At 34.0% G+C, this 16,459-nt stretch overlaps 1 protein-coding gene across 3 annotated transcripts in view; it reads left to right on the plus strand.

Annotated features, from left to right (window-relative positions):
* SPOCK3 (SPARC (osteonectin), cwcv and kazal like domains proteoglycan 3) overlaps positions 1-16,459 on the plus strand; it is a 482,197-nt gene that overhangs the window by 230,729 nt on the left and 235,009 nt on the right. For all 3 annotated transcript variants that reach the window (XM_050791745.1, XM_050791747.1, XM_050791746.1), the window contains one exon: positions 7,575-7,689. In XM_050791745.1, the coding sequence (XP_050647702.1) occupies positions 7,575-7,689 (115 nt within the window). The remainder of the gene's footprint in view (positions 1-7,574; positions 7,690-16,459) is intronic.

Here is a 16,459-nt window from a genome sequence, read left to right on the forward strand (position 1 = left end):
CAATACTTTTCTTGCCACAGAAGAAGTAAAGGATTTTCTACAGATAAAGGGCATTTTAGATTTCCATAGGGTAATGACCTTGTTTTGTGAACAATGTGACTAACTTCTTTCAGCTAGATATTTAAGGTTTTACGGAGATTGCGGTAAGGACTGACTTGTTGCTTAAATCAGATTACAACTGGCCCTCAGAATAAGCAGACTCCACATCCGTGGATTCAAGCAGCCACAGACCAAAAAGATTTGAAAAAAATTAAAATAGCAATATAACAATAAAAATACTAATAAAATAAATACAGTATACCAACTATTTTATAGCATTTACATTGTAGTAGGTATGAATAATCTAGAGATTACTTAAACTATACAAGAGGATGTGTGTAGATTTTTTGGAAGTACTACACCATTTTATATAAGGGTCTCGAGCATCTGCAGATTTTGGTACCCTCCGGGGTCCTGGAACCAATACTCTACAGATACAAAAGGATGATTGTATATATATTGCATCAGTCATATAAGAATAGAGCCAGAAGCTAGGGTATTAATGTTTCCTTGAGCTCCATTAAATTCACACATTTCTGAGAACTGAAAAATAATGCTTCAAGGTGAATGCAGGGATATATGTACTCCTTGGAAGAAGGCTCTGGTGATGGAGAGCAGGCTTATGAATTCTAGAGATAACAACAACGAAAACTTCCCTTAAGTACATCTCCATGGAAATGAATCTCTATAGAAAAGAATGACAACAATATTTACCCAAAGAATCCTTGGACGTGGCCATGCTGTGATGAAAGAGCAAAGTGGCGCAAGAGAGTTCTGAGTTGAGAGGGATAAAGAGTATGTAAGAGAAGCAGTGCTGTAGAAACAACAGGTATGAGGAAACAATACCCCTGCCTAGAAATATGCCTGGGAAAAGAGGCAGAGTTAAAATAGAACATATGATGAATATTTTAAAGTAGTGAAAAATCAATGAACAGATCAAATAGTTGAAGGGTTTCCCCAAAAAAGTCTGTATTTTGCATTAAAATGATAGTGCTTTAATGTGAAATGTAAAGATCAGATTAAATAGATGGCTTTAAGGCATTGTTGAATGATTTTCTGGGTAGGCAAATTATCAGAATACAGTATTAGGTTCCAAGCAATTGTATATGGAACTGATTTATTAGAGAGAAAGCCACAAATGTAACCATAAGAATGAACTCTCAGAATCAAAACTAGACAAATACTCTGGTGATAGTCAATCTTACAGTCTTTTCTGTTTGTCTTACTAGATATTATATGTGAATATTATTTCAGCAAAAGTTTTAACTTTTTATTCTGTTATAGAGAATATAAAGGTCCTGATGACAGGACATTGTTTCAGCTACTCTGAATCTCACTGCAAGCTCAGGAAACAGGATTCTTCTGTGGCAAATTATTCAGGTTTTGTAATTCCAAGGGCTTGGGTTTGAAACTGGTTCTACTAGTTGCTAGTTATACATCCTAGGATAAACATTGTATTTGAGCTATAGTTTTCTGACATCTAAAACTGAGATGCTAACATGATTCAGAAAATGGATTTAAGGATATTTTACACATAAACAAAAAAGAACTGTACTGGCACATAGCAGATACTGAATAAATTGCAATAATTGAATGCTCATACAATATCCCATCCAAATCCTTAGAACAAATGTGTATAGAATTTTGAAATGTGCATACTGTAAAAAATCAATATGATTTGTGTATCATATAATGCATACGACTACATGTATATCCTGTAAAAAAATTATAATTCTGCAGCACACCACACTGCAATTAAAAATAGTAGTCCTTTTGAAGCTAAACACTAAATTGAGTTAAAATCATAAATTAATTTACATTAATTAACAGTATCATTTTATTTATCAAATTTTCACAAGTATTTCACAAGTATCAGATTTTCACAAGTATTTGCAAGTCCCTGGCAACAACAGCAAAAATAAAAAAACAATTTCCATTATCAGAAGTTTTTGGGTGTTTTGATTATAAGTCAGCATTTTACAGGACATTGAAATTCTAAGGTCTAAGAACTTTCTAGTCATTTTTCGTCCAGAGTAGAAGGTTTGCACAAAGTACATAAAGGGATTCTGACTACTGTTTTGTTTGTTTGTTTGTTTGTTTGTTTTTAATGGTTTCTGCATCCCTGTTCTCAAAATAGTAAGGCGATGGGCAAGAAGCTCATGACTCCAAGAAAATCATTGTCCATTATTCTGGTCTCAGTATGCATAAAACCTGGGAGATGGTGCCTGAGTTCTCAGTTCCAATGCAAAAATGTGCTGTGGAAAGAAGATAAGAGAGTCGGCCATAAAAATAGGTTTTCCATCTTTTTACTTTAAATATGTCATCAAGCTAAGCATCCTAAAAATCAAACTAGATTACAAAACTGATTATGTTTCTATAGTACATTCTTTAAGGTGACTGCTGGAGGGACATCTTTCCCCTAACTTTTCCTTGGAATACTAGATCCAAATATCTAGGTGACAGCTGAGTATTTGTCTCTGGATGTCACCACAGGCATTTCACTAATATGAAAGATAAGGTCATCACCTTAACTTCTCACAACTAACTCACTATATTTTTTTTCTTGCCACCAAATATCTTATTTATTGTTCAGTGGAGCCACCAAACACCATTTATTTTATTTCTGACCAATTTCTCCCTTCTATCAAATTAATAATTCGACCCTATTGAATCAGTGTCCTTTATGTCTTTGAAATGCATCTCCTCTTCTCCATCTTCACACCCATTTATCTTAGATTAGGTTCTTCTTCGTTCTCTCTCATACAGCTGGTTAATATCCCTGTCTTAATCACATACACTTCAAACTATCTCCAAATTCTTGTGTGTGGTCTTTCTGTAATACATAATCATACTACTCTTCTACTTAAAATCATGCCAGGCCATGACATTACCAAAATGATAAAACTCTGGAAGGCTAAGAAGCTTCCATCTCCCTGTTCAGTGTTTTCCACAATGCTCACAGGTGATACGAGCATTTTATAGGTCATTGGTCCTGAATTATTTGCCATTCCATGAGTAGGGCATCCTTTTTCTATGTTTTTGCTGTTTATTCTATCTACTTACACTGAGGTTTCCTTTCATTTTGTGCACTTGGTGGGCCCTATATATCTTTTAAAACTTACCCAAGGTGTCACTTATTCTAATTTTCTTCCATTCACCATCATGTGATCTCTCTGTCTCTCTCTCTCTGTGTATATTGTATATATTTTTGTAGGTTCCACTTAACAATGTATTCTAATTATTAATAACTATTTATACATCTCTGCTAATAAAAACGTTGAGTCTGTTGGAGACAAGATGCAATTCTTGTATGATATCTGGTGCCAAAACTGTATGCTAGAATGTAATCCACTTTTAGAGCAGAATATGATTTTAGAGATCATGTGGTTCAAATTCTTTGGTATGTAGATGACCTTAACAGATTCGAGATTATTTGTTTATACTAGTCTGGTCTTTCACAAATCTGAGTCAATATTAGTGGGGTTAAGTTCCTATTATATCTAAGAAATTTTTATCTAGAATTGGCCAAGCTAAGGTGCACTGTTTCTCCTTAAGTTTACCAAGCATTATATACAGCATGATTTAAGAGTAATTTTGCTTAGAATTATTAGGATTTAATCTAAAATACAGACTTGTGAACAAACTCAGCTAAGATCTGGAGAAGAATTTGTGCAGATTAAAAGTTTCAGCCTTCCATGTTAAAATTAATTTCAATTATTAATACTAACATTAATGTCATTTTTTTGCACCTTAATGATGTGACTGCCTTTTCCTACGCCACATGCACTAAATATGAATATCAATACGAACTTTTCTTCTCCTACCTGTAAATTACCACCCATGTTTGTTTGCCTGACCTGTTGCCTCTATTGTGCATCCTTACTTTCTTGTTCCCTTCACATTAGGACTTCTCATGAATTACATTTCTTTTTTACTGACATACAGGGCTTCATTCACATTTGTTTCTGGTATCACCTACCCTTACCACCTCAGGCATTCCCACCATTATGGGCTGGATAAGGCCTGATTCTTCCTAGTTTATGCTCATCTGGAAGTAACTAGGAAAAAATCTAGACTAAAAAACAAGTATTCTGGCAAAAGATTGAGGGAAATACTACATTGCAAATGTAATGATGCTCAAAGGATACATTATGTGGCAGTTGTTTAAAATACAGATGCTATTTTCTGAAACACAACCAAAAAAAACTTGTCAGGTACCCAGGTTAGTTTACACTGACCAGAAAGTTTATTAGAGATTAGGATGACGAAAAGAACATAGCCAAGTGAAGTCAAATGCAGTTGCTGAAATCTTTTTAGAGGTAGTTTGACTGGTTGCTGGAGAGAAGACTAAATACAATCATGCAGAACAGAAGAGGAGATGTTAAATGGAAAACAAGACGGAAAGAAGAACACAAGAGAGGGAGATGATGAATTTATGCCAGGTCTCTTTAAGGCACAGGATTGATTCTAATCCATGGACTTCAGCCAAGAGAAATTGGTTGTGTTATTGTTGTGATTTCAAGAATAAAATCTTAGGCATCTGTATTTACAGTGTGTAATGTTTTGTATTTTTTAAGCTGCCAACAATGTGAGTTCTACTAAAAAATACAGATGGTTAAAATCTCACGCACAGAAAGTGGTCTTTTTGTTATTGTACATGCTATGTATCTGATTCTTTATATTCACTTTCTCCTATATTTTCCACCTCCTGACAAATACTGCTCCTCTCTTATTTGGTCATATACATAGAATCGTATGTAAAACTAATTACATTATTTTTCATGTGTTAAATTTGTTCTGTTTTCACTGTATGCCAATTTTTGAGTTCTATTTTCTTGAGCATGTATGACAAAACTGTGTCATAGAACTTTTGGAAATCATCGAATGTATATTTTATCAAGTAAAGAAAAAATAGCTCTAATCATACCAGTCTGCATTCAAATAATAACTAGATTAATCATAATTTTATATATACTATAGTGTCTTATTTCAAAATGAAAACACTCCTTTTTCAGAACATAAGTCCAAGATTAAGTATACTTAAAAGGAGTATATGACATATGTACATGTAGTGCAGAGGCAGGTAACAATGACATTATTTAATTGTTAGGCAGAATTGTTTAATGAATTTTAAAAATGTTATTTTAATAATTAGAAATCAACATAGACTAAACATTAGAAATAGCTCAAAACACTTTTGATGCCTTCTAAGTTATTGTATGGTTTTTTCTTTTATGTTGTCCAACAAGAAGTCACACCCTTTTGTAGTGCAATACTTTGAAGACAATATTTTTTACCTAATGATGATTCAAACTGTGATAGTCTGAAAAGAATGTTGTAGCAATTTATATTTGCATAGTGAACAGAGTATATTTATCATTTTATAGACAATGAAAAAGTAATATAGTTTATTTTCATTATTAAAGCTACTGACCAAATAGGGAAAGCTATAATTAATCTATCATTACTCATTAAAAATTTTTCTTAGTATGAAGAAAATTGAAACATTTGTGTTCCAAATAGATGCATTTAATGTCTTGACCACTTTAGCATGGAATAATACAAAATGTCTGTTAGTTAATATTTCACCAATGATATGTGTTAACATTATTTTAAATCTCATGGTTATGTCAAATCTCTAACAAGAGTTTTGCAGAAATATACTTTATATATTGAAATCAGTAAGACATATGTGCATATGTATTATAGCTTATGTCTGTATTTTATTAAATTCATCGATTTTCAGGCCGAGAGCAGTGGCTCACCACTGTAATCCCAGCACTTTGGGATGCTAAGGTGGGTGGATCATTTGGGGTCAGGAGTTCGAGAGCAGCCTGACCAACGTGGTGAAACCCCATCTCTACTAAAAATACACAAATTAGCTGGGCGTGGTGGCACGTGCCTGTAGTCCCAGATCCTTGGGAGGCTGAGGCAGGAGAATCACTTAAGCCTGTGAGGCAGAGGTTGCAGTGAGCTGAGATCGCGCCACTGAACTCTAGCCAGGGTGTCAAAGACAGACTGTCTCAAAAATAAAATAAAATATAATAAAATAAATAAAATGCATTGATTATCAAAATATATTCACTTTATTTAGGCTATTGACTAAATATGCTTAAGAATCAGCTTGAGTTACCCTCAAAGATTGTCTCAAATCCACATTTTATGTCCACTGGTCAGCCTGGAGCCTTTCCAAATACTTCTGCATATTCCAAATGCACCTTTTTCTGGTTTTATTTCTCTTTGTGCACTGGAACTTTTTGTTTACCGTATTTCATTGTTTCTTTCTATCAATTTTGGCATGTACCAAATCTGGACACTCAGTGCCTTTTGTTTATTTTTACCAACTCCTCCTCTGGTCTGCCCCCAACAATAAATTACAAAAAAAGTGTCACTGGGATTAACCATGAATGATCACCAATATCAGTATTATTTACAATAGCCAAAAAGTAGAAACAGTCAAAATGCATATCTACTAGTGAATAAATAAAATGTGGTATATCTGTAAAATGGCATAATATTCAGCAATATAAAGGAATGAAGTCGTGATTCATGGTACAACATGATTGAACTTCAGAAACATTGTTCAAGTGAAAGAAGCCAGGCACGAAGCACCACAAATTTTATCATTCAATTTATATAAAATGTCCAGAATAGGAAAATCTCTAGAGATGGAAATTAAATGAGTAGTTGCCTAATACTAGTTGGAGGGGAGAGGGAAGGGGATGATAACAAGAGGATATGTTTGGGTATTTTTGGTGATTAAATTATTCTAATATTGATTGTGGTGATAGTTTTACAATTGCAAACATACTGAAAAACATTGGTTGTAAACTTAACTGCCCGAATGGTGTAGTATTACATATAAATAAAGCTGTTATAAAATGAAACCATCAACATTTCACACAGTCTTTTTGTTGGCAGCCATGAAAACAGAGGTTTGTTTGAAGAAATGATGGTCCAAATATTACGCACAAATGATGTAAAAATGAAAATGCAGAATCTCAGTTCTTACTATGACGTATTCATCCAGTCTCCAAATACAGCTCCAGACTATTTTTGGATAACAGATATCCACAAATGTTTACTGACATTTTTGTTTGTTTGTTTCATCCCTTTTATTTACCCACCAGCATTTATCTAGGGAAAGCAAGGGTATAGATTGTAGTTTTCCACTGTCATAAAATACTTCAGTAGCATACTCTAACTTTATTTCACCACCTTTGCTGCTTAGAAGGTAGTAGCAACCACAGAAAGTTTGGGTCTTAAAGTTTCTATTTTGATAACACATTGTTTGATCATAGGCGTATGTGCATCTTAGCTTCTGAATAGAGTGGATGAGACTAAACTACAGCTAGCTGTTAAGTCTGAGTTATGTGGGTAGAAGCAGAAGTATCTCTTAACAGAGGAAGAATGTGAAGAAAGTTTACAATTAAGCACTATGTAAATTACCTGATCAAGTTGTGTTTCATGGGATTTGATACCTCCATTTTACAGAAGCTTATTTTAATATTTTCTGTGCAATTTTTTTTTTTTAGCTTTAGATCCAGCTAAGGATCCATGCTTAAAGATGAAATGTAGTCGCCATAAAGTATGCATTGCTCAAGATTCTCAGACTGCAGTCTGCATTAGTCACCGGAGGCTTACACACAGGTAAACATTGTTAAATTTAATCCCACTGATTGAACAGTGCTCCTTACCAGAAATAACTGGAGAGTATAAATATTTGGCAGCACCTGCTAATCTTTTATGCAGAGTTTTATTGAAGCAGTTACAGAAGCTTGGTTAATACAATTATGATTCACTTGGGTTAAACATTGGTATCAATCACCATTACTACAGATTATAGAATTTGAGGCATATATTATTAAATAAAGAAGGTCGTATAAAGATGATATTAAAATGTTATATCTAGATGTTTGTGCTTTTTCAAGTTTAAGGAACAATTAGTTTTGTTCCCTCCGCATATTTTTGTTTGTGGCTATTCAAACATCTTTATTTCCCTCAGGAGAGAGTTAGAAAGTTACAGGAGAGAAACTGATTGATGTTCATAAAAAGAGATTAAAAGTCACGAAATAGGGAATTGGGACTCGAACCCCTCAGGACACCTTCTGTAGGAGTCACTCATACCAGTGGAGTCCTTACATCTATTCCCTGGATGCTGATTCACAATTTCTAAAGAGGAAGGGAGGATTTCAAGTATCTTATAACAACCATCACTGCTTCTGTTAGACGGGCTCTGTTTTGGGAAGGACCAGTAATTTAGAAATAGCCTGTGTAGTTTGGTGCTGTCTTAAACATTTGAACACGTCAACAATCAAACAAGAATTCATTGGTTAGCCGACTAAAACAAGTGGTGTATTCATTTCCTTTATCATTTTTAAAGTTACTTTTTGAGAATATTCTTTCTTTGATAATAGACTTAATTTATGTATTGCTTTCAAATCAAATGAACAAAGAAAATTTTGCTATTTGTGTATGCTTAGAGAAAAATTGGATTTTTGGCTTTAGTGTACTTGCATATAAATTCTGTTACTCAAACACACCAAGAGTAAGAGGATAATAAGAATATTGGAAAATAAGAATATAAATAGCATTTCTAGAAAACAAATATTTGTTACATTGATGTTTCTTATAATGTAAGAGCACATATACATAACACTCTCTTTTACATGCTAAAAGGATTAGAAGTCTTTATTTCACAATGTTAAGTCTATAGTGGCAGATTTCTAGAACCAAGGGAGGTTGATGTAACAAAGGTATGGGGGTTTGGAAATGTGTTCACTTGGGTTAGAATCATGGTATATCAATAACGTACTTGTGGAAGACACAGAGGGAGTAGGAGAAAGAAAACAACGGTTTGGTGATATAAAGAATAAAAGACTTCTTGAAAAATCACAATTCTATAAAGTTAGCCTTCTAGGGGAGAGCACAAATGGGTGAAGCAGTTATCAGTAACATATCCCCTGTTAATCCTGACTTTGATGCTAATTTTTCAAAGGGATAACAAAGCTTTGGACCAGAAACTCATTTTTCTATTTATTTCCTTAGGATTCTAAATTTCTTGGCCTTTCTATTAATTAATCAAACAAATTTAAAAATATTAGTATGTGAATGTGTGTATATTGGGGGTGAAATAAAAAAAGAGAAGGGTGTCAAAAGGGATTCATATATGATATCTCACCTAAGTTACAGAGACTATGTAAGTTCATCTCCCATAAAAGCAAAAGCTGTTTTATCACAAATTCTAGACACCCTGGGAAAGATTTCCATGTGCAGACATTTAACAGCTTTGAAAAGATTCACCTGCCACTTCACCCCTGGCCCCATGAACCCAAGTCAAAGAGCAACCAAAGACCTCGCAGTTAATATCATGTCTGTGGCAGAGACACACTCGTTTTGACACTTGCTGGACACTGAAGCTAAGAGAGGTTAAAGTAACAGACTCAAGACTACGAAGCTAGAATTTTTCAGAGCTTCAATTCCAATCGGTACTGATTGACCCCAGAGTCTAAGCTTTTTACAACTATGCTGTCTCATTACTTCTCTGACTTATTAAACGACTTAACTACAGGCAAAAATGTTCCTTAACATGATAAAGACTATCAGAAACCAATAGCCAAATATCCCTTAATATATAAAATTGAAAGATCCTTAATAGGGCACTACTGAAGCTTTGCCTTTGGTGTAGTGGTGCAGGGGGTTCAGAGCGGAGACTAATATGCTTTTAGTGGGTGAATTTCAAAATGTTTTATGTAAATAGTATTTAGTCCTGTTCTATTTCTGATAGAGACTATTTATAAATTTCCATTCAATCCACACTCTATTCAATAAATAAATCACTAGTTTCCAACAAATTGATTTTAAGATTAATATTTGATATGCTTTATTTGCTTTGAGGATGTCAGTACATAGTGAATGTTTATACAACACTTAGGGAAGAAGAGCTTTGCCGAGCACTTTATCAATAAAAATGGCTAATACAAATAATCTAGATCTTAGATTTGAGGATTGTGTGTATTTTGGGGATGGGGTAGAGAAAGCAGGGGAAGTGGGCTTAATTAATCAAGTTTTGGCCATTTGCATAGTTTAGAATATATATTGCTACTTTTTTTCCTTTTAAGGAACAACTTATTCTTTTTTCCCTTGATCTCATAAAAGAGAAAGGAAACCTGCCGTTTCTTTCTGCAAGGGGAACACAATTTTTCAAACACATTTTCCAGTCTCTTCTTCCCAATACAATATATCACACTCATTTCTCCATTGCCTTAGAATTTTAAACTTCTCATCTTATAATGCTCGCAACATTTGTAATAGTCTGTCTGACATCGATCTCCTTTGACTGACTGAAAGCTCAGTGAAGGTGTCTTATTTACTACTGTGGACCCAGATGTTACATTACTGCTCAGTACATGTTTTCTTTGAGGAGTTTAGTGAAACAGCTGCCATTTGTAAAATATTTAGGAAGAAAATTTTGACAAATAGTTTGATCAATTGAAATGGCCAATCTAGATAATCTAGGTTTAAACATTATTTTCTTAGTGCTTTGTGTATATTTGTTGAAAATGAATTAAGGAGGGTATAGGCATCAATCAACAAATATGTTTTAATTGGCAGAATAAATGAATGCATGATTTATCAAATAAAAGGAAAAGAAGTATTTTTAAAATGTTTATTTTAGTTTAGTTTAAGTTCCGGGATACATGTGCAGAATGTGCAGGTTTGTTATATAGGTAAAGGTGTTCCATGGTGGTTTGCTGCACCTATCAGCCTATCACCTACGTATTAAGCCCCGCATGCATTAGCTATTTATCTTGATGCTCTCACTCCCCTTTCCCCCTACCGTCAACACACACTGACAGGCCACGGTGTGTGTTGTTCCCCTCCCTGTGTCCACGTGTTCTCATTGTTCAGCTCTCACTTATAAGTGAGAACATGTGGTGTTTGGTTTTCTGTTCCTGTGTTAGTTTGCTGGGATGATGGCTTCCAGCTCCATACATATCCCTGAAAGGCACATGATCTTGTTAAAGAAGGATATTTAAATATGAAATGAGGAATGTAAAAATTGGTTTTAAGAAAGTAGTAGGTCCTTCACTTGGATTTGTAAATAATTGAAATAATTAGTAAATTTTTCCTTCCTTAGTGTTTTAAATAACAATAATTGTCCTCTGAAATCAGCAAAATAACATGATTAGGTGAATCACAGTTTTACTCTAGCTTTGACCACCACTGCCAGTGTAGAGGATGGTGTAAACCATCCAAATATGTGATGTTGAAAGTCATATATTTGGAGATTGTCTCCAAATGGCTTTTTCTGTGAAGAACTGGTCTCAAACCAGGTGATATCTTTGTTATTGCGCTTTCTGTTACCATTGTCATTACCAGTTAAAAGAAAATAGTGGTATGAATAATGAGAAAGAACTTTAGCTGTAGCACGTTTTTCCAATATGGTAACATAACCCATTATTTAGATGCTTTAATATGAAATACATGATGGGTTTCCCAAGCTTTGAATGTGATCCCCTTTTTCTATTGTTACCCTTGGGGAAAGAGCTGCAGATGCTGACAGCTGAGGGTGATTGTTTTGTTTTTTTTGTATATTGTGAGCAAGAAGCCCAGTGTTTTATGCTCCCTTGCTGTCTGTGCAGCTGCAGATAATTAGCACTGTTTCTAGATCAGTGTTGCTGGCACCAGTCGATGCTGCTGATATTAAAAGAAAAAGGTTTGACATAATAAGACAGAGTAAGGTTGAAGAAGTTGTTGTAGGACAAAACTAGCCATGTTAATTTCTACTTCATTTACACCGAAGGATTAAAAAAAAAAAAAAAAAAAGAATCAATAAGGAAGTGCTTTTGACCTCCTAAGAAGGCATTACATAGAAAATGATGAAAGTAGTGTAAAATGCTACTTATCAAAAATAATTATCAAAGAAGTGAGTCCTAAAATGTATCTGTTTTAACTGTGCAATCTTGGAATTCATGGTTTATAATGACTATTTTTTTAAAGATCTAAATGCATTTATCACTGATTGAATAGCTATGGTGTTTGTGTTTCCTTTGTTGAAATATTGAAGGGGCAGAAAGATTTAATCACAAAGCATAAGTTATATAGCATTCTACAAATGTTTGTTGAACTGAATTGAACTTATCATAATCATTTAAAAATAATGCTTCTCATACTTGTGAGACATTTAACTTCTATGGAATATGACTGTATTAATAATGTCTTCAGAGAGAATTAAATCCTGTATTTATTTCATACTTAATATATGCAATACTCGTTACTAAATGCCTTAAATTGATTTAGCTTTTACAATGATGCTAATGCTTTATACTAAACACTATTATACCCATAACTGAGGCTCAGAGATTCTGGGTGTTCTGTCTGAGATTAGTTCTATAGAAGCAAAATTGATAGGTATAGTTAGATAGGTAGGTAGATAGATAGGTGATAGATATGAAGTATACATTTCAGATTTGAAATCATGCCTATCTTGTTTATATATACATATATACATTCTTTTTCCATAATTATCAATTTCATGTATATGAACAGATGTTTATAGATACTTAACTTTTCATAAATTTATTTTAGTTAAGATGATGAAGGTTTGCAAAACTTTTAAAAATTAATTACATTTACAAATGGTCATTGTACTTTGGATAGCAAATTAGTATAACATTGTTTGATTCCTCTTTTTAAAACACAGATCATAACTAAATTTCATAGAGTTTCCTTTATGTCTGGAACTTGGTATCTGTATGCGCGCACACACACACACACATACATACATGCATATATGTGTATAATTCATTTAATCTTACAATAGTTGAAAGTAAGGTGACTTGCAGTTGTTATCCCCATTTTACCTGTGATAAAAGCTGAGACAGATAATTCACTTAATTTGTTCAATTGGTAGACTTGAACACTAAACCTGGTCATTGTGATTCTAGAATTTGTGCTCTTATTATGTTTTATTGTCTTATGTTACTTATAAAGCATGTTATATAAATGAGACATTCTTCTAAACATTGTAGAATTGTTACTTATCTTACCACCACCCTATATGTTTAAAAAAGAAATTTCTCTATACCTATTGCCTAATGTACTGTTTCTCAGCATGTTTTAGCCCATATTCTTTTTTTGCTGAATATACACTTTTTAGGTTCTCCAGTTATTCTATTATCGCCCTGAAGGGAGTATAATCTCCCCTAGTTGAGAATTACTTGTAATCAGAAAATTCAACTACTTAGATTGTATATTAGTCAGTCAATATGATTTGGTCAGGCTTTGTGTTAGGTGCTATGCATCACAAAAACAGAAAGTATGTTTCTCATATATGAAAATAAGTCACAGGATTGACTTTATTTTTGGAATACACAACACACCTTATCATTATTGGGATATATTTCCTCTCCAGTTGAAAATCAGGAACCTGTTGATTAAAGTCCAAAGTCCTCGTGGTCCTTCATAATCTGTCCCAGGTAGCTTTAGAGCCTCCTCTGTATTTTTCTCTCAATGGCACATTGTGGCTTTCTCACAGCAGGAAATTCATTCTGTAGAGAGCATAGGATGTATGTCAGAGCACAAGGGGCCACAGCCAGAATGCCTGGCTTCACAGTCTAGCCCCACTGTTCTTAGCTTTGTGATCTTGGACGGGTTACTCAAGCTCTGAGTGCTTCAGATTTTTCTGCTGTAAAGTAGGTATCATGCAAATGGTACTTTCTGTGATGTTGCTTTAAGGATTAATGACTTAATGTGCAAAAACAATTAGAACTACTTCATCCATGATAGGCATTATGATAGGGTTAGCTATTACTGTTTTTTCCTAAACACGTTGTATATTTTATGATCATGGGTGTTGGTTATGGCTGTGTTTTATTTTCTCGTGAGATGTCCTGCCCATTTGTTCCTTTGTTCTTCTGGCAGACTCCATTTCTGAGAAGGCTTTTAGCATAATGGTTAATGGTATGTAATTTGAAGCTGGACTGACTAGCTTTGAAGTCTGGCTCCATCTCCATTTCTCCAGAATGACTTTGAACAAATTAAATTATCCCAGACTCAGTTTTCTTGTTTAAAAGATAGAGTTGATAATTATACTATGTATCTCCCTCTGTTTTTGTGAGAATTAATGACATAATTTGTGTAAAGCACTTTTCACAATGAAAGCACTCAATAAACATTAATTATTGAGAAAGGTCTATTCAGTCTCCCCTCCCAACCCAAGGTAGAATTAAATATGCTTGCATCTTTGTGCCCATAGCACATTAGAAATGCTTTTTAACCCACAAATATGATAGTGACTTGTTTGTATATTTAACAGCTAACAGGTGAATTGTTGGGTTGCCATTGACAAAGTATTTGAAAATCGATTTACTCCTTGCATGATCATAGGATATGAAATTTAAGATTACCTTATACATTAAATAAAAGCAGGGACATGATTTTGGCAGTTGAGAAGGAAGAGAATGGAAACAATGAGCCCTCATTGTGTTATAAAAAATGTGAGACAGATGCTTAAAGAGAAATAACATGGGGGTGGGCATACCTTTGGTGGGTTAAAGATTATTAGGGTACTTAATTTCAACAAATTTGCTGCCCTTAATGATTCTCTGCTTCACATCCTTTAGCATTGCCCATCTCCTCATGACCAGAGAATAGGAGCTTTAGACCAGAAATTCCAAAATACAGGAGAAGGATTTACATGTACTGGATGCTTCAAGGAATGCCAACTTTTATGAGTGAGCATAGCTAAATCCTTGCATGTCCTGTCAGAGAGATTTTGTTTCTCCACTGGGCCTAAAGACTCCTTCTGCTTAGTAGGAACTGTCCTTGCGTTTGAAGGATGGAAATTTTGGATCTGTGTTGAGATCTTTCACACTTCTGTTTGCCGTATGTACTGGCTTTGAAGTCTGTATAACAGATTTGTAATGAATGTGGCTCTGTGTATACTTCTGAATCTTGTATACCAAGATTTCAGCTGTGAGAACAGGGGTTTAAATTGATGATCAGTAGAAGAGGTCAAATGGAGCAGCTAGCCACAAAAAAGGTGCATTGTGACACAGGGAATAGATGAAGGCCAGTTGATGGTGTAAAGTGAACAGTGAACAGAAGGAATTCCTTCACACATAAGCCGTTACTCTGCCATCCAATTAGTGCTTCATGAATGTCCCCTATACAAGGAAAAGAGGATGAATTGGGGGAAAAAAAGTACAGCAAAGGAAGATTCAAATATTTCTTGGTTTCTTCTTGTTCCCCAAATAGACAAGAATTTGGTATAAACCTTGGAAGAGAAAAAATTGGATATTCATGAAGGTTACTTTTAAAGACGTATTTTGGATGAACCTTAATCTCTTAATCAAATATCCTTAAGAGATGAAGATTAAAATGCTCAGGTTCAAAGTAAAGTTTAATCAACATTACTTAGGTTTCTGAAATGCAGGAAGGGATATATTTACACAAATATGTAGTAGGTGCTTTTTATATAAAAGAAAAACCCTATTCTTTTGTCTATGAGAAAGAGGAAACTACCTGCCTATTAAGAATAATGATTATTCTAGTTCTTCTGAATTGGTCTATTTCTATATTGCTTTATTATTTTGAAAGAACGAAGAAAAATTATGATTGTTTATCAGCTACACAGAAGAGGGTAGAAAATATTATACAAAGGTGGTATAAGTGATAGCAATTTTAAAGCTTCTTTATTTTTAAAATTTAACACTTATGAAAAAAAGATGTGGATAATGTCTTTTCATATGATGACAGTACAGATTTGATGCCTTCCTCCCCAGACCACTCAGTTCCACTCCTACACTTCCAGGAATTATCTACACACACACCCACACACATTTACACAAACACACATACTTCCAAATGGGAATATTTTATGCATATTTTTGTGCCTTTTTTTTTAACATAACATGGTTTGAACATTTGCAATTCAGAAAATGGATTTTATCTCATTTCTTTAAATGGCTGTAAAGAAACCCATTACAAGACTATCCCATAATTTACTTAATACTTTATTGATGGACATTAGGGTTAGTTCTAGTTTTTCTTATTATCATGCTTTATACAACACTCTTCAGCATGTATCTTTATAAACATGTGTGCGAATATTTTTGCCATAAATTCCTAGTAATTGGATTGCTATGTCAAAAATAAAATATGTTTAAATATTGACATATATTGTCAAACACCCTCCAAAGGGGAGTGTGTCAATTTCTCTACTGTAAACAACATGCCGATGCCTGTTGTTTCACCCCTTTACCAGTAAAGAATACTGTTTAGATATTAGTGATTTTGAGTCTTCAACTGTCATGGTTTATTTTTTATTTAAAATTGGTATGGCCTGGGCACTGGTGGCTCATGCCTGTAATCCCAGCACTTTGGGAGGCTCAGGCAGGAAGGTCACTTGAGGCCA

This window comes from Macaca thibetana, chromosome 5, assembly GCF_024542745.1.
Source record: "Macaca thibetana thibetana isolate TM-01 chromosome 5, ASM2454274v1, whole genome shotgun sequence".
Taxonomy (NCBI): domain Eukaryota; kingdom Metazoa; phylum Chordata; class Mammalia; order Primates; family Cercopithecidae; genus Macaca; species Macaca thibetana.